We start from the raw sequence: 19,097 nt of genomic DNA on the forward strand, positions 1-19,097 counted from the left end.
TCTTTTTCTATGAAACCTGCCTGCTGTCTGATTTAGCAGCTACACTAACCCAAGCATCACATAAAACTACAATTTATAGTGAGCAACTGGTTCATATGAGGCCCTGTGAACAATTCAGACAGGCCAAATGCCATCACCAACACGCTTACTATGTTCACCAGGTCTATCTTATCTGTAGTTGATATGCTAACATTTACATGTTAAAACTAAATGCAAGGTAAAACTGAGGATGATGGGAATGTAATTGACGTTTGCAGGTGTCTGATCATAAACAAAACTATTGAATAAACAAATATATTTGATCCAGTGATTGCACTAAACTTAATCAAGGGATTCTACAGTGCCCATTGAGGTCTGTACCAAATTTCATGGTAATCCGTCCAATAATTGTTTCCCTACACCAAGTCAATGAGATACTCCATCTGGGAACCATAGAAGTTTATAGGAAATTTCGTGCAAATACATCTCCAGATATTTTGCTGGATAAGTGGATGTTTTGACAAGCTGATGGGACAAGATAAAAAGCCAGAGAATCATGAGGCACCAAGATTTGTCCAAGTGGGCACAATAATAATCTGCAACTAATTTAATTTGAATCCAGCAAATGGTTGCTTTTGCTTAATTATGAATTAACTATTTGGCTGAGTACTGGCATTCATCGAACCAATGCTACATGACTAAAAAGGTGATCTAGTTCATTTATGCTGCATTGATTGAATAAATACCTATGTTTCTAATTCCTACGTTCTACAGCCAGTTTAACTGAAAGAAATCAAAAACACTGTGGCTCAGCTTATCCCTTTCTTTGTTGGCACAAGGCAGTTAAGGCTCACTCACAAATATGCTACAACAGCTCAATTATGAACAATGTGTACACAACTTAAAATGCAAATGTGCTCCTACGACAAACAAAAGACACCAGGGCATGTCTTCCTGTAGGTCTATTGTTTGATTAGCACTCACCACATACACACATACAGTGCTGTATCACTTGAAGGCGATTTCTGTATACTGCATCATTAAACTCTCAGAGAAGACATGAGAGATCCTGGTGCTATCAGGTCTGCGGGAATTACATGATTGTCTTTCTTTTCACAGAAGGTAAAATATACTGATTCAATCACACCCATCTTATCGCCAATTTAGTTTCAGTAGATAAAAACTGTTGATAAAATTTCAAGAATGGGTGTCACCATTTCACAAAGCAGCTTTTTTTTTTTTTATTCTAGATGAAAGTCACTTTAGTAGATAATGATGCATGCAAAAGCCCAGTCCTGTCAGACACACTCAGCATCTGCAAGACAGAAAGATGGTAATAAAATCATCACAGAGAGATGGAGGCCTTTAATTCTGGATGATGGGAATGACGCAAATAAAAAAAATGTGCAGAGTAATAGACAGAGGGGACAAGTCAAGGACAGGAGGGAGAAAACGAACAGTTCTTAGCTTTTTCTTGACCTGTATAACACACAGAGATATATCTTTCTTTCAACATTCACTCATATATTCTGTTTGTGTTTGTGAAAGTCACATTAGCGCACCAAAGGACCACACACACAGAAATGAATATTTGACCGTTTTATTTCAATAACAATGCATTCAAGGATCACTTCAAGGATCAAGTATGAAGTATGACGTATTTTGGATACCTTTGTGATATCAATGAAAAGATATTGTTGCCTATTTGTACGAAAAAGAATAAAAGCCCCACGAAAAAGTTTGTTACTATCAAAATCCACACTGCACATAGCCAACTTCAATCCATATTAGATTTGTTTTATATAAAACTAAAACATTAAAGAATGTAAATGCTAGATAAATGTAAAATGTGGTTTCTCAACTGTGGTAAATTGTCTTCTGCAAAATACCCATTGGCCAATACTACACTACTAGTCATCTAGACGATTTCAGTATTTGAGCATTGGTATGGTCATTATGGCAAATAGTTTTACCAATTCAAAAAACAATCCGGAGACATTCAATGTAGTTAATTTCTTTTGAAATGCTTAAACCAGCATATAGCAAGTCGCAACTGAACATGAACTATTTGTTAATTAATTGTTTTGTCAAATAATAAATAAATACATTTGAAAATGACCATCATTATGTCACACACCTTGAAATTTTATTTTCACAATTGAATGACACAGAAGAGACAGAAGCAAATCTTCTTGACTTAGAGACTGTAACTAAGGCATATTTACATGAAATGATAAGAAATTTAAAATGTTTTCAGGTAAGTTTCCTGCTGAAAGACTAATCAATCAATTAATTAATTGCCTCATTGTTTAAGCTTGGCAATAAATCAAATTTCTTGCAAAGTCACTGAGAACCAGAGATAAGACTCTAAAACACCTACAGTTTACAGACCTGTGCTTTGTCTTTCAGGGAGTAATGTCAAACCATGCTGATTTATTCAGCAGGTGGTACTGTTGCCTTATCACCCTCCCCTCCGGACTTCTGTTGTCAGCTGTGTTTGAATAAAGGACAGCAGATTTCTATAGATGGAGAGCTCTTTGAGATTGTCTTTCAAAAGGTACAGTGCAGATTTTCCACTGATTTTAACACAGGAGTTGAAATAAAAGAAGTGAAAGAAGCAGTAATTTACTTCTCCATTTTAAACATAAGCTTTTTGCAAATTCTGGATGGTCATTCTGGATCTTCATTCTGGAGGGAGTACTTACTTAAGAGTACTTAATCAAGCTGAGAGGTTGTGGCTCTCTCTGTTAATGTTCAGTTCCACAATGTTGGAAATTCCAGCATCTTAAAAACAGTATCCACTCTTCACCAGGCCAATCAGAAGCAAGACATAAAGTGCCATTCAATCGGGTTTGGGTTGCACGATAAATACCTGTGAAAAGCTGTATAGGCCACTTTGGTGGGACTTGCAAGTAACACATTGAAATATAAAAGCTAAAACCAATCAAATATTCCTAAGGCGGCTATCTCATTAATATTCAATGTCCTAGCTGTCAGAAGACTATCCAGAACCTCACTTTTCCCCTACAAACTTAAATTCATTGCAGTTCCCTTCCATGCCCTATAAATAGGTTAATCTATTAATCACAGTCAGTCAATGCTAAGAGAACACACACTGCTGACTTTGCTGTCTGTAAGACTATCTGACCTTTAATAGTAAGCCTGAATTTAGTTTCTGAGTGGGTTTGTGTGTATTTGTGTACGGCTGTGCATAAAAGCCAGAGGATGCAAAATGAGGGTGAGAGGGTTATAGGCTGACTCGTCAAAACTGCACAGGTGCTATTTTAGTAGCTCAAGAAAAAGTTATTAAGGAGAGAAAACACACGAACTTTAATATCCTACACACAGCATACGCGCTTCCCTGACCTGTCCACTTGTTAATTTAATGATTCAACTCAAACCTGCTCTATCCCTGGGCTGAACAAGGTACGTCCTACAGTGAACAGCATTCCCAAAGCTTGGGGCCTCTGAAGAGGTTATCTGCTGAAAAACATATAGTAATGTATCTTTGTCATATGTAGCCTTTAATTGTTATGATAAATGTTTTAATCTGGGCTTCTGGAGAAAATGAAACACGGTTGAAATGCATAAGAGGTCATGTGAATAGGCTTGACGTAATACTTATGTGGGGAGATTTCCTCTCTTTAACCTTATATATAAGCCTTAATGGCTGAATAGCACTTTAATTAACAGAGCTTGTGTCACACTCATGAAGATGCTAGTCCATTTTTGTTGATCCACACACACTCATTTTCCCATATGCACAAAAACTGATGAGAGATCAATACAGCCCCAGAGCATTGTTGAGTACTGAAGCTAACCCACATAATCATCTGTAATCTCTGACATCAAATCCTGCAGAGACACATTGCAGGCCTGACAACAAGCCTTCATCAGCTCAAGCGTTTAATAGCCAACCCCCTTTTCCACACACGCGTGCACACACACAGAAAGTACTGCCAGGTACAGATGCTAGAAAGGAGAATTGCAACCATGAGCCATAACCACTCAGCCCAACAGCCTGAGGAGGAATGGAAGGTAAAATCCATTTGGTCAAACATTCAATATATTAGATGGTTTCAAAAAGAACCAAAGCATTAATAAGGTCCCTTTACTTGGATCCCTTAACGTTACACACTATCAGCTGAAATACACATGGATAAAATTGCATACTGCAGCTGAAGTGCAGTTCAGATAAGAAGAACCACTTTCAGGGCAGTGTTTAACATCAGCTACAATATTGCTAGTTTGGGCCTAATCTATTCAGACAGAATAGTTTAAGCTCAAACTAAAGACAATGTGCTTCTTACATTATTAGAAGTCTCAAGCATTACATTGACCATAATGTACTCATCTTGTAAAGAGACTAACATGGCACTAGTGGCTCCAAACTCCATACAAGTACTTGGTTTGACAGTAAACATAGATACATGTAATTTATTTTCATAAAGTTGACTATATTAGAAGTTGCATATTTTGAGGGAAACAGATGAGTCATTACTCAGGATTCCTGATATTATTTTCTTTCACTGCTAAAGAAATCCCACACTGATCCTTTTGAGTTTTTGATCCTTACCATCCTCCTATTACTTTTGAAGGAAGGTTTTCTGAGTCTCTTTGCCTCATTTGAAAAGACCATTGTGTTTTGGCAATGAAGAACATTAGTCAAAGTGTGATATGCACACTCTGCACGGGACAAGCCCAGGCCCAGGACTGACAAACAACATGCACCTCGCCTTCAGGGTTGGCTAGAGCAAGGATCTGCATGACGTCACACTCAGCTGAGGACAAAGCCCACTGGTTTCTCGCAGACAGAGCGGTGGGGGTGGCTGTCAGACTAATGCAAGGACAAGCAATAGAGAAAGAAAATGTTGACTGCAGATGGATTTGCTGCAGCAATGTATGTTTATGTGTGTGCAGAAATCTCCTATTTACATACAGGTTAGACAGCTGGTGCACTCCAATATGCACATGTGCTATAAGGGTTCATGCAGAGTGAGTGTGACTGCATGCACGTGTGTCTAATGTATATGTCAGAACCATCATGCTCCCATTTGGTAGGACAATGGGAGGCACTGCCTTCAGCTGAGAAAAAAATAACACTGTAATACCTGACTGGTCGAAAGACTTTATAGGTTTTGTATATAGTGTAATAGGAGTTTATTGCCAACGGCAACGTCCACTTCAATGCATGATGCAATGCAACTCCCAAGTGCAATCCAAGGGAACAATACAGCCACTGTACTCAGTTCTGCCCTCTCTCCTTTTAAGATTTACACCGATCATCATCACTCCACCCGCTGAGCTTCAGTGATAATCCCTCAGATATTTGTCAGTGCTGTTGATCTAACCATCTTGCACAGTCCATACATGCACAACCCCAGGAGGGTGTGAGTGTGCAGCACAGTTATACCAGAATTAGATTTTTACACGTGCATTTTGGGGAGATAAAAACACCCAGGACGGGGGCTGATGCACTCGGGTTTCTATCCATCACTTTGTCCCTAACTACCGCAGAGTGCATGCCCGCACACACACACACACACACACACACACACATATATAAGGAAAGAATGAGGGAAGCAGACAAAGCAGGGGAACGCCCCCTGCACCCTGCAAGATACTGGCAAGTCATCAGCTGGCTCAGGCTGGATTCCTGTCATTCTTTGCCCAGATTCACAGATTGATAAAGAACACGATGGCTGGCCCAGGGGTTTAATCAATACCCCAAACCCCTGTGCTATGTAATTCCCATACATAGCTGTCTTTAAAGTTAACACAATTGCAGAGAATTAATGTGTAGCTAGCCAGTCGGCGGTGAAGATTTCAGCCTACTCACCTGACAAAAAAGAAAAACGGTAGACTGAAGGGGGAGCACAGAGTGAAGAGAGGCGTCCCTGTGGTGTGGGAGTTTGGCCTTTTTTGTTGTCTCTGTGTCGTATCGACCGCCGCCGTGTCGAGTCCCAGGTAGCTAACGTTACAACGTCCAACGGCCGAAAACCGACTTCCGACGCTAACTAGCTGTTAGCTCCGAAGGTCCGACTGCTAAAATACTCGGACACTTTCAGTCGCTTCTTGCCACATAGCTCGTTCGCTTGGCTGACTGTGTCTACGTCCCTTCCTCTCTGTGCCTGACTTTCCTTTTTTTTGTGCTCACAGCTGTTTTCGTTGTTTCAACCTTCGCCTGAAATTCCTCCTCTGTCCCTTTAAGCGTCAACGTTTCCGGGGTTCGCCAGCTAATATAAAGTGGGCGGGGCTTCACACCCAGCTGAGTGCCTGTCATTTAAGCGATTGGCCGCTTCCATTTCCCGCAGCCAATCAGAGCCCGGATATTAGGTAGACTTTAGAATATGCTAATTTATTCGAAGATATCCGCATTGTGATTGGACAGTGGATTAGCTAGAGAAACGCCCAGTACACGTGCTTTTTGTCCCCTCCCATTCTGTACTGCTAAGGCCGACTGCTCTGCTGTCAGTGGATCCTCTAATGTCTAACACAAAAACCACTAATATACTGCAATAAAACACGTTATACAGTTATTCACCATCCACCGTCAACGTGCCTTACTACTATACACGTAAAAGGAGGCAATCGCATGGGAACCCCTTTCCTCTCCTCCATCTGCACTGATACTTGCCATGTTGTCACAGATCTAAGAATAGATCAGCTACACGTTGTCGGTCCATATTGCTCTTTGCACTGCACTGAGCTCCACGCCCATCTACCCAGAGAGCACCGGGGCTCGATTACACTCTGCTGTGGAGGGGAGGCGGCCTGCAGAGATAAAAGATGGGCCCACTGAAAGCTCAAGCAGCTGAATACAGGAAGTTGCATTGCCTGCTTATTTCACACATACTGTCTCTTATTATTCAGAATAAAACAACCGAATTATTGTACTGCCAACAAATTATCAAGTGACTACTTGATAACTCCTGCATCGGGAGTTTAAAAGAAGCCAGCTATGTTTAGATCTGCAAAATGTAAAGGCTGTGGAATTGCAAAAAAAAAAAAAAAGGCTCTTTCAAATGGCTAATTTATGTTGGTTTCTAGGTTCCCTGATTTTGTACCTAACACAAATACAGAAGGGGCATTTTTGACAGATTAATGGATATCCCTTCCTATTGAGTATTGAGTTTGTGCATTCCCATTATCAGATCGTTTTTCTTTGGGTGGGAACTTATACATATCTGTCGTGCTCTACTTGAAAAAATTATAACCGGAGGAATCGGAAACAGTTTTCACTGTGCTGAATGTTTTGAGACAAAAGATTTTTAAAAATGTGTTTAGTCACATTTAATTTCAGACCAATAGGAGTTGCACATTTAGCCTTTTCCCAGATTTACCCAGTAATTGACCACATCACATAAAAGGGAAACGAAAGCCTATCGTATGGTGTATAGATTCAATGGAAAAAAAAAAGTTTATTGTAGACAAACACGGAAAACTCCTGCTCTCATTTTTTGTATTACAAGGCTGTTCTCAAAATAAAATAAAAAAATAAAAATAAAAAGCTACAAAAGTCTGATGATAATAAATCTGACATTTCATCTTTTGTTGCTATATGTACAATATACAATGTTTTTTTTTTTTAATCATATTGACATCACAAGTGCCTTGCGCCACCTGCTGTCTTGAAAAGAGAACAGTCAGTCATCACATCTTGGTGAGCTGCAGTACAGTAACTTGCTGATTAAATGTTTGGACCTGGTGGATGAGGAAAAGAATTTTATTGAGGCACACAGAAAATGCAACAATTAGAAGGCAACTTTCTAACATAAATAGCTCCAGTAGGCACTGCTTACTATACCAAGAAAATATTTTCACTACAGATTTTCCCAGTTATCTTACAGAGAAAATTATTTCTGCTGCAAATAGTTTTTTTCCATCTTTTTTTTTTTTTTTTTATAAAACCTCCTTCACATCTTGTCACCTCTATACATCCTTTTACTGGTGAATTCTCACACAGCATACTCAGTTTTAAATGGTACTAGAATTTGTCAGCTTTTAAGTCATTTTTGCTTTTTTTGCGCCAACTTTGTTGTGCTCCCGCTTCCTCTTCTGTCTGTTCTTCTGCCCTTCCTCTTGTCTGAACTGGTGCCTGTTGGGAGGAGAAAAGTCACATTCGTATGCATGTTAATTTCTAAAGAGTTTGGTCTCGACCTACTCTATACGCAAAGTGCCTTAATGTAACTTTGTTATGATTTGGCACTATATAAATAAATCAGATTTGATTTGTTTGTGGTGCACGTCCAGCTTCACCTTTGGACCAACTAGATTCAAGTGTTTAATATCCAGGAAACAATAATTTCTTATGCTGTTATGAAATAAGTAGGGTGTCGCAACCAACTCTCGATTCTCTCGTGAATTGTAGTTATCTCACCTGGACTGCCAGCGTCGCCCACTGTTCCATACTCTACCAAAAGAGGGAAGCCAGTTGGCATCTGTGTGTGAGCTGTGGTCAAAGTTCGCCCCAACTCTATTTGGTGGGAGCTTCCTCAGCTTCTCTTGCTCCTCTAGCAAATAAGAGAAATTAGGCATTTTTAATTTAACTCCCATCCTTTGACTGCTTTTCCTTAATTCTAGATATGGTGCTGCAGATGCAGGGTTACATGGATACAATCAAGGACACTTCCAAAGGTTGAAAAACACCTCATCTGACGGAGGATTTTCTTAACAGACAACCATTAAAAAAAAAAAAAAAAAAAAAAAAAAATCAGCCAGTGATTCCTACTCTGTTTGAGGAACTCTTGGAGTGATGGGCCAATCTCCAGATTAGCTGTACCACCAGAGGTCCCCTCCAAAGGATCATCCTGGAGCCAAGGAGGAACAGCACCTATAGCGCATAGAGGCCACATGCTTACTGCTGGTCAAACTCAAGAATGGGGTGAAGCCCAATTAAGCTAAATGAGGGACTGGGTTAGCAAACAAACTTTGAGAAGTATGCAAAATGCAGAAATAAAACAAGAAATGTTTAATTCAGGTGACTGCTTGTGCTGCTTCTCCTTAGGACAATGGTCAAAGAGGCAAAGCATTACTATTACCAAAAAAAAAAAAAACCCAACAACAACATAGCCACCACACTGATACACAAATGAAGGACTGATTCGAAAAACACATTACATTTACAGCTTGCACCCATTATGAATTTAGCAAAATTGGGATCTTTCAAAACATAAATTGAATAATCAATTGAAATGAGCAAGAAATGTGTTTGTTTCAGAGCATCTCATGGCAGCACCACACTTTGTTATAGGCTCTAATTTACATCAAATAATTAATAATAATCTTAATAAGCATATAAATAGGTTTAGATACTTAACCAAGACACTTATCCATTACATGAATTCATATACCAGTGTACCTGTATGTACATTTCCCCAACTTGACGAATCCTGTAACAGAGATCAAATTAACTTATTGTACTTGTGCCAAAAGACAAACTGTTAATTTTAAACATGTTCTTAATAACAGCTGTCCGTTTACCTGATAGCCTATAAAAGTCAGCCCTTCTCCTGTTCCAGCCCATGGTGCTTCCACCACTGAGTCCACAAAGCAGCTTCCTGGATTCTGGTCTGATGCCTGAGATGTAAATTGAGAGCTGTTCCCCGTACAACACGATGGAAAAAAGCGAGTAATTTCATTGGCTACTTATGAAACAATGTGAAAAAGTATAAAAAGTGACAGGGAGACACCACGTTACCTGACAGAGTTCTCTGTAGACATGTCTGTGCCAGCGGGTCCATTGAAAACCTCAGGCTCTGTGTCACGCTGATATTGATTCAGGAAAAGCCAACAGTGGTTCACAGAGGCAGTCTGACTACTAATTATGCATTAACTTAGCAATTATACCATCGCAAAACTCACACACTTTGTTACCCCACATGTCCCCCCCCCCCCCCCAGAAACTAATGTTGGAAATGAATTTGGTTCATTTGGAATTATTATTTTTTTTTTTAAATCAAACAGGTTCTCCAGAGGATAATTGCTTTGCAACTGTCAAAGCAATTACCCTCCGGAGAACTTTGCAACTGAAAAGCAGGAAAAAAAAAAAAACAAAAAAAAAACACAGTCTAGGCCAGAGTGATGGATACTGCCACTGCATCCTTGGAAAACAAACCTCGAAAAGAGACTGAAGGACCTCTTGACGATGCCTCTCCTGTGTCTTGATTAAATCAGCTTGCTGCAGCCATGACAAGAAAAGCAAAAAACAGACTGCCATCAGAAAATGTATTTAATAAAAATAATTAAATAGAAATGGGCATTACCTGTTTAATGAATTCATCCTCCTGCTCAACAAATGACTCCAATACATTTGCTAGCTCAGCTTTAAACCTACACAAAAAATACCAACAATTATCCATTTTTATGCTCCAAACAAACATTAACATACACTTCGAGTTCACTGGGCTTACCTTTCAGTTTCCTCCACTGTGATGATGACCTTGTCCCTAAGCTTGGGGTCAGCCTTGTTGTCCCACCAAAACTTGTGTGTATTTTTCCTGTGTTCTGGGCTGAAAGTATATTTGAAACATAAATCAGCAAAAAGGGGAGATAGAGTTGATGACAAAAATGGACAAAAAAAAAAAAAAAAAAAGTATGTGAATTTTGACAGTCCCTTATATGACAGTTCTCAGCCAAAATTTGGGTAGCCCATTCCAAGTGTATATTTTATAATACTTATAAAGTTACAGTATAGGAAGGGCTTAAAGAATCAACCACACAAAAATGAAACACCACTTCCTTAGAGATTTAAGTGAAATAAAAGTCCATGAAAGAAAACTTACGTGGCCATGTGTTCTAACAAGCCTCCGTACAGCACAGTCATGTTGCCGTCCGTAACATTTCTGTCAACTTCAAGCCCACAGCAGTAGCACCAGAACTTCTGCTTGGGCTGGGTGCAGTCAAACTTTTCTACTTGGGGCTTTTTAAGCGTTCGGCGAGCTTCCTTCACCTGGGGAAGGATGATTGGAGCAAACACAGGAAAAGATAAAAGTTGGGTCCAAGTAAGAACATACAGTATGATACTTTCACACTTTCATTAACTTCATTTTTGAGCTGTGATGCTCTTAAATTATATTTTCTCATATTTATAAATTATTTTCTGAATTATCTAGTTAAAAGCATGCCATTCAAGGATATGATATCCTAGATTAGTTTAAAATAAACAAGATGAAAGTGTAAATCTGAGAGACTTTCTTTTTTAAGAAAGAACTGGTAGCTGAAATTTGGTGTGTACACTATGCTGTATATATAGAACATACTAAAACATAGTGCTGTCGTACATACGACGCTAATATGTTATCATAAAGGCGATGCATCCATGTAAAAAGTGTGAGATGCTCATGATAAGAGGTGTTTTATACAACAAGATCCTATTTTTGTTAGACTAACTGCACGTTAGTGGGCTCGACACAGTTTGTGTTGCGTAGACGAGCACAAAACAGCAGTATTCAGATTTTGACGACGGTTCGCAGCTAGCATCAGAGCTAGCGAAGCACAAACACGCCCAGTTCAGCACAGCAGTAGGTTAAAAAAAACGTAGGTTAAAAAACAAAAACGCAACGAACAGGGTGGAAATTGTGAATTGATTGGCAAAAATGTCCTCACCTTTTCCAAGAATTTCAGAAGGACCACACGCAGTTTGCTTTGGTGGCTTTTTCCGAAGATGTGTCCCTTGCCGGTGAACGTTGTTTGCCTGCATACGGCACAATAATATGCCCCCATGGATGCGATGGAAGCAGTTTACGACAGTAAACTACGGCCAAACTAACCAATGCTCAGACCAGACATGTCTGCTGTTATTTTTGATTATTTGTAGCTAATTCTTACATACAACGAGCGTCAAAGAACCTGCGTGTATACGCTCCTCCTTCTTGCTTTTTAGTGGCGATTGGCCAACAACGTTATGGCGCATTACCGCCACCGTCTGGTGTGGAGTGTGGATCCAGAGTCTGATTCATAACTAAGGGAAACTTAGATAATCAATAAATCAATCAATCAATCAACAAACAAACAAATAAATGAATAAATAATTTTCCCTTAGAATAACCTTACGGTATATCGTCCCAACCTTCGTTTTAAGCTCAATTAATTGCTGAATTTCTGTTTTTGTTTTCTGTTTTTAATCATTTTGGTCCATATCTTACTTTTGGAAATACATAGTAGATACTAGTAAACAACTTTTATTACGTGTATTGAACATCGTTAATCAGCTGTACTGGTTGAGTCTATCGCTGAGAAAATGAACTAGTTTGACTGAATTAAAAATGTCTTATATTGTCTTCACACACACACACACACACACACACACACATACATATACATAATATATGTTTTGTGACTGACTCCTGCTGGATAGGAAGCAAAAAAAGGAGAAACCCAAACTCTATTTTTTTTTTTTTTTTGCTTCTTTCCCGATCCCCTAAAGTGGAACTGTGTGGATATTAACCAGCTGTTTTCGCACAATAGCTCACGCGCCACGTGTATCAACATACATTTCAATCTAGTTCCCCATTGCTGAGCCTATTTTGTGTTTGTAAACCTTTCATCATCTAAACTCTACAAAAACGAGCTATTTGTCGCGTTGGGAAGTAAAGCACATTGCGCTTCTGAACAGAAATGCTGTGATTTGAATCAAAGGAAATACAGAAAACATATGAAGCATCCGTGGGTGGAAATTACTGCTATTATATACTGAGGTCTGGGAGGAATCTCTTTAAACTGTAAGAACGAATGATTATTCCCATAAGGGGAAGGCGCTTATAAAATTGCAAGCAAGTGACAATAAAAGCGACTTGAAGTGAGTTTAAAATGAACGACCATAATGTGATTTGTAGAAATTTACATGCTGTGTATTCCGGGCCAGTAGGTGGCGACATGAGCTCTGCAGCGTGTTTACCTTTGTGTAATGCGGAAGTAAGCACCAAAGTGCGCACGCAGCTTCGGACATCTCGTAAGAGTTGGACTCGGGGTTGGGTTGTTTTTTTGTCAGGGTTTTTTTTTTTCTTTTTTCTTTTTTTTTTTTGTAAATACAAACTCCTTTGGTCTCGTCTTAAATTCAACAATGTCCTCAGTCCAAAACATGAGGCAGTTCGTGTGCGATCGGCTGACTGCGGCTGCGCAGGAGATCCTGGGAGCGTTTGAAAAGAGAGCGGAGGGCTACGAGGCGGAGGCCAGCCGGCTGCGAAGACAGCTGGAAATCGCCCACAGAAAGTTAGAATACGCAGGTTGGTCAAATAAAAAAACAAGTCTCTAATGAAGACGCTTATGTGCTGGAAGAAATCAAGCTTGTTATTTTTCGGCTGCCCGCCTCCAACTCGAACAAGTTCAGCAGGTTTAACTGGAGAGTTGGGGGAGTGTCTCACACTGTTACTGGGCTTTTCTGGGGAAACATTTGTTTGTTTTACGGGGTGAAACACGCATATTCCCTGGTTTAAATACCCGAGGGCAATGCGAAACCATGGTATGGCGGAAAGAGGCTTTTGAGTTCGACTCACAACTTGTCGATCGGCCGAAGTGAAAGGTCGCAGCGTCGCATGCTGGCCTGTTGGAGCACGTGGTCCATCATAATGATGGAGATGTCTACAAAAACTGATATATTTTTTCCTAAAATCCTCACATACTTACACTGGGCGTGTGGAGCAAACAGAGCTACTTCAGAAAGTTCATGCCATAACAGGATAAAGCAGATGCCAGAGATATTATACAGAAAGGACTACATTGACCCAAACTGTGATTGTCTGCCCAAATAAAAATAGTACAGTGTATAAGAGTAACAGATTGCTTTAAGCAGCATGCGTTTTGATCCAGCAGAGGGCTCTAAAACTTCATGACAGGCCATATTGACCAAAAGCTGGTAATTTTATGTTGTTTCCTGCAAAATTTACACTTAAAACTAAGCAAACAGTCCTAACACCTAACAGAACAGTACTGTTTCTGAAAAACAGTGTGTGGCGATATATTGGGTTATACGCCATAAATGACAAAGTAACCAACTAAAGACATAGCTGTTTGTAGACTTGATTGTAAAGCTGCTGCCTTGTTCTACAGAAACAAGTCTGTGGACCCAAATTTCTAGTTTTCCACTCAAGTGAAACAGTGAGCACCACAAACAAGCAATGCAACATCGAGTGTATGACCTTGTTGCACACTCGGCCTCAGCAGGCCCTGGCCAGGAAAAAAAAGATGTTTGGAGCATGCACATTTTAATTATACCAAATCGATTGTATGCCACTTGAACTCCTTTCAAACTTTGAAACTGTCTATTTCTTCTCCTTAGATTCTTCCCAGAAAGAGCACAGTTACAAAGAGCTGGGCCCTGGTCTGATCCAACCAGTGCCATCACAGGTTAAAGAGGAACATGAGGAAAGGTGCATCAGTCAGGAACGACAGCTGCTTGCACAGCAACAAGAGAGCAATGCCTCTCAAACTGCCATTTGTAAGGGACCGGCCTGCAGTGATCAGTCTCGGCCTTCGGACACTTTGGAGACTATAACAAATACAGATCCACAGCCAAGCATCTCAAACAAAGACACTGGATCTGACAAGGAGAGTTCTTCAGGCCCAGCACCAAACATTGATGAGCATGTTCTTCCTCACAACTCTCATGTTGCTGAGAGCCACGATGCCGGAACGCCTCACCAAGGAGACACAGCACCAAGAGACACTGAGTCGACACCAAACGAGACAAGCAATGAGGAGAGCGCAACATCCACTATAAATGCTAAGCAAACATCAGATAACAAATGTAGCGATAAGAACACAACATTAACTTGTACTTCCAAGCAACCACCAACTGAAAAATGTAGCAGTGAGACTACAAGATCAACTACAAGTACTGAACCGACCCGAACCGAACCGACCACTTCTGTTTCTTCTCCCAAAGAGAAGAAACAGAACTCAAGTAGAGACAGCCAGTCTACACGAAATGAGAAACATAATGATAAGAACCCAGCATCACATAAAAACCAGCAAAAGTCACTAACCTCTACCAGAGGTTTTGAGTTAACACCATATGACATCGACGACACATCAGCCAGCAGTACCAATCAATGTAAGGATACCACATCAGGAACTACAAGTACTGGGATTACATCAAAAAGCATTCACAATGATGACAACACAAGTAAGGTTACCCAGCCAGCACCAGATGAAGAACCCGAGGACAGGAACACAACATTGAGTAAGAGTACTGATCCACCACTAGATAAGAAATCTAATGATGAAAATACAACAGCAACTGCAAGTACCGCGTCATCACAAAAAGCCAGAGAAAAACTGACGAAACCTAGTGATAGGATATCCCCGTCAACTTCAAGTCCCACGCTAAGCAGGAAATGTAACGATGAGGTCTCAAACAAAAGTATAACAGTACCAATTTGTAGCATAGAAAGAAGAACAAGTACTGAGCTAACACATAATTGGGACTCCAGAGATGAGATGACATCGATCTCAAGTGCAGAATTGACACCAAGTAAGAAAAACAACAAAAGCAAAACCACTGAAAGTATTCAGACAACACCAAACAAGGAACCCAATGATGGAAATACATTATCAAACAAAGAGACAGAGATAACACTGAACAAGGAAAGCAATCATGAGAACAGAGCTTCAGATGAAAATGCTGACCCAACACCAAATCTATCATCTAATGTTGAAAACACAACTGTGAACACAAATTCTGCATCGACACAGAAGAGAGACCTGGAAAGAGAAGGAAAGAAGGCAAGAAAGAAACCCAATGATGGAAAAGTCTCGTCAACTTCAAATATTAAACCAACAAGACACAAGCGTGAATCATCAAACCGAACTGAAAAGGCAGCATCAGATAAGAATCATAGCAGAAAGAGCACAAGTGCTGAGCCAACAACAAATGATAAACCCAGCAATGAGAAAACCCCAAGTACTGAACCTAGAGGGGACAGGAAACACAATGATAGAAAAACAACAACTTCTGAAAGGATTGAATCAGCGCCACGTAAGCAAACTAATAATGGGAATGGAACATCAACTACAAGTCCCAAGCCGATATCAAATAAGAAACCCAGTGACAGGAAGTCGACAAGAAGTCAGGGCCTGACACCACCTAAGAGATGTATGCAGAGGAACACATCGCCAAACAAAAGTACTGATGCAGCAGCAAAAAAGAGACGCAAGGATGACAAGTCAACATCCCAGCAAACGCAGAGAGAGAAACATAGCAGAGAGAGCACAACATCGGCTGGAAGTACAAGTCCAAATCAAAACAGCAAAGGTGGGAAAACGTCAGGTCACAGTGTCAAGGACGACAACAACCCTTACAAGTGTGACCGTTGCGGTAAGGTGATGACCAACTTCAAAAACTACAAATTTCACATGAAATCACACACTGTCGAAAAGACTTTCAAATGCGACACTTGTGGGAAATTGTTCCGGGAGAGCTGGGATTTGAATAAGCATTTAGTGGTACACTCTGCTGTGAAGCCTTTCAAGTGCAAACTTTGCGGGAAAGGGTTCAACCGCGTTTACAATCGCGACCTGCATCTCAGGGTGCACACCGGAGAAAAGCCTTTCAAATGTAACGTCTGTGACAAAAGCTTCAGCTCGTGTGTTAATATGAAGAAGCACATGAGAATCCACACGGGCGAGAAACCTTACACATGCGCCGACTGTGGGAAGGAGTTTGCCGATTCTTCGTCTTTCAAAAATCATCTGCGAGTTCATACGGGAGAGAAACCTTTTAAATGTTCACATTGCAAGAGAAAGTTTGCGACCAAGACGACTTTGACAAGGCACATAAGAACACACACAGGGGAGAAACCATACAAGTGCAATGTGTGTGAAAAGTTGTTTGGCCACAGAACGGACCTGAAGGTTCACATGAGATTACATACCGGGGAGAAACCTTACAAGTGTAGTACCTGTGAAGAGCAGTTCTCCACCTGGTCAAAACTCAACAAACACAAGCGTGTGCACACAAGTGACACGCAAAGCTCCTCCTCTTAAAAATGTACACTTTTTATACAGCATGAAAGTAAACAAATTTTACTACGACTGCAATGAGAAACCAATGAGCAGCTATATATGTAAATGATTGGATTGCATGAGATGAGAAAACAAATTGCTTAAAGTTGATTGATAATGAGATTCAGTTGCAATTGCACATGTATTGATTGTTGTACTAAAGAATTAATCTTACTGCTTACTTGTTGAATCATTTCATTTAATTTACTTCACTCTTTTTTAGATAAAGAAACACTAATGAACATTATGTATCACACAAATCTGCCTTGCTGGCCTGTTGATTTCGAACAATTAAAAAAATTTTAAATAAAAATTAGTTAAAGTTTTATCAGTTTTTGTCACAGAATCATCGTCCAAAGCAGCCATTTTTAAACACTACGCACAGATATGGCATTATATAGCACTCACGTTTTCATTAGTTCACCACATATCAACTTGTGGAAAATCACAACCTCAAATAGTTATTTCCCAAATATTCTCAGGTAGAATTTCCTTCCGTGATTCTTTGTAATTTATTGGTTTTCCCTAAAGCTATTTTTACTCCCATGTATAAATTTTTTTTTTTAATTTAAGGTCTGGTCTGGAGCATGTGAATGTTCATTTTTGCCCTGACCCTAGGTGCTGTTGCTCTGAGACAAATTAAAAAGTCATTATTTCTTCAAAAGAGTGTGGAAATTAACTAGAGAGCCGTCCAAGCTTTCTCCTGCTGAACTGCCTCCTCAAGTTGTCTGCAACCATCTTTGCCTTCATGTCTGAGTTATGAGTTATGAGTATTAAAAAATAAGATAAAAAATAAAAGGATCTTTCCATAAAACTTTAACAAAAGACATTTGGGATGTGCAGGGGAAATGGTTTGTCAGAGCTAAATCATACAACCTCATTCTTACATCTAATGGGCTTTAATATAATTGCACCATCCAAATTTTATTTTCTTGTGCACAACATATGCTATTTTTTGTACCTGTGCTTTATTTCCTTTGTTACTTTGTTTGGCCTACAAATCTGAGCTCTTTTAAAGTAAAAAAGCCATCCTTAAGGTTAAGTTAGTTTAAGTTAATTTAGGGAACCATGACAATAATATTACCAAAAAATTAAAAACTTGTGTTTTTGAGGTTTTAGGGGTAAGTGTAACATCTAGTAACCTCACATTAGTGTAGTTACATTGAGGCAAGTTGTGGCAGCCATTAAAGCTGAGCTCTAGACACAGTGTGACTTAGGTGTGTGTCTTCTGTACAAAAGTTGGTTATCAATTTTACATCACCTCCTGCAGTGGATCTTCTCATTATTCTCTTCATATAAACACACACTCATTCTTTATTGTTACATCTTTCCTTCTCCTTTCTGTTTCCACTCCTTTTTCTTACAGATACAATCAAAGGCTTAGTCTTTGCAAAATATTATTTTACTACAGAAGATGCTGTCAGATAGCAAAAGAAAATGTATAAACATGTCTATAGTTGTGGCCTCATGGGGATATCCAAAATGATGGAAATGATTAATAGTTTATTTAAGAGAAAAGTTTTTATCTGTCTGTTAGACCACCTACCAACCACCGTGTCCTGTATATTCATATCTTCTAATCAGCTGTTGTGGCTCCTGTGCCATTTTGGACCATCAGCAGCCCACAGCTAGGTTCATAAATCACCAAGAGTGTGTTTGCACAGCTGGTTTCAAACCTCCACTCCCCTAACTTCAGCCACTCTCAAGCCACCATATCACTTTCAATCAGGAAAATATTTGTAAAATTCTTGGATGACTTGTGTCACTTTGTAAAATCTCATGACATGACTGATGGAGTAAGTGTGAGTATACTAACTCACTTGTTTTTTACTTTATCAAAGTCAAAAAGGTGTTTATAAAAAGCCATCAGTACCCCGAAGAGCTCTTTCCCTGTTAATTTCAGTTTGCGCTGTGGCATACCGCAGTTAAAATAAAGCAGAGCTTTGTCTGCCTTGCCTGTCAAACAGCTGGCTGAATCACATTTGGAGGCCTTAAACTGGACAAGTTCGACGCTGCGGCCTCACAGTAGATGGACAGTGAAGCACTTAGTGAACCAGCAACTGTTTGCAAAAATAACCCTCATTTGATGTCCTCAACCAACACGACTGGACCTCTCT

General features: G+C 39.7%; 2 protein-coding genes across 2 annotated transcripts; one reads left to right on the top strand and one right to left on the bottom strand.

Moving 5' to 3' along the window:
• Window positions 1-7,367: 7,367 nt before the first annotated feature.
• cenatac (centrosomal AT-AC splicing factor) lies at window positions 7,368-11,853 on the bottom strand. The gene is made up of 11 exons (XM_029510886.1): window positions 11,587-11,853; window positions 10,764-10,930; window positions 10,392-10,490; window positions 10,245-10,311; window positions 10,097-10,159; window positions 9,680-9,747; window positions 9,463-9,577; window positions 9,341-9,371; window positions 8,711-8,812; window positions 8,360-8,492; window positions 7,368-8,077 (listed from the first exon to the last, which is right to left on the bottom strand). The coding sequence occupies exons 1-11, from the start codon at window positions 11,701-11,703 to the stop codon at window positions 7,984-7,986; spliced, it is 1,056 nt and encodes a 351-aa protein (XP_029366746.1). The 5' UTR covers window positions 11,704-11,853; the 3' UTR covers window positions 7,368-7,983.
• Window positions 11,854-12,989: 1,136 nt separating this feature from the next.
• LOC115048920 (zinc finger protein 37-like) lies at window positions 12,990-18,000 on the top strand. Its single transcript, XM_029510786.1, has 2 exons — window positions 12,990-13,205; window positions 14,258-18,000. Exons 1-2 carry the CDS (start codon window positions 13,043-13,045, stop codon window positions 16,960-16,962), a joined length of 2,868 nt encoding a protein of 955 aa, XP_029366646.1. The 5' UTR covers window positions 12,990-13,042; the 3' UTR covers window positions 16,963-18,000.
• The last annotated feature ends 1,097 nt before the right edge of the window (window positions 18,001-19,097 follow it).

Source organism: Echeneis naucrates, chromosome 9 (assembly GCF_900963305.1).
Source record: "Echeneis naucrates chromosome 9, fEcheNa1.1, whole genome shotgun sequence".
NCBI lineage: Eukaryota > Metazoa > Chordata > Actinopteri > Carangiformes > Echeneidae > Echeneis > Echeneis naucrates.

Coding starts and splice junctions, on each gene's coding strand:
- LOC115048920 (XM_029510786.1), top strand. CDS start 13,043: ATGTCCTCAGTCCAAAACATGAGGCAGTTCGTGTGCGATCGGCTGACT. Junction 13,206..14,257: donor CAGAAAGTTAGAATACGCAG/GTTGGTCAAATA, acceptor TCTTCTCCTTAG/ATTCTTCCCAGAAAGAGCAC.
- cenatac (XM_029510886.1), bottom strand. CDS start 11,703: ATGGGGGCATATTATTGTGCCGTATGCAGGCAAACAACGTTCACCGGC. Junction 8,813..9,340: donor TTGGGGAAATGTACATACAG/GTACACTGGTAT, acceptor TATGCGCTATAG/GTGCTGTTCCTCCTTGGCTC. Junction 8,493..8,710: donor CCAAGAGTTCCTCAAACAGA/GTAGGAATCACT, acceptor CTTATTTGCTAG/AGGAGCAAGAGAAGCTGAGG.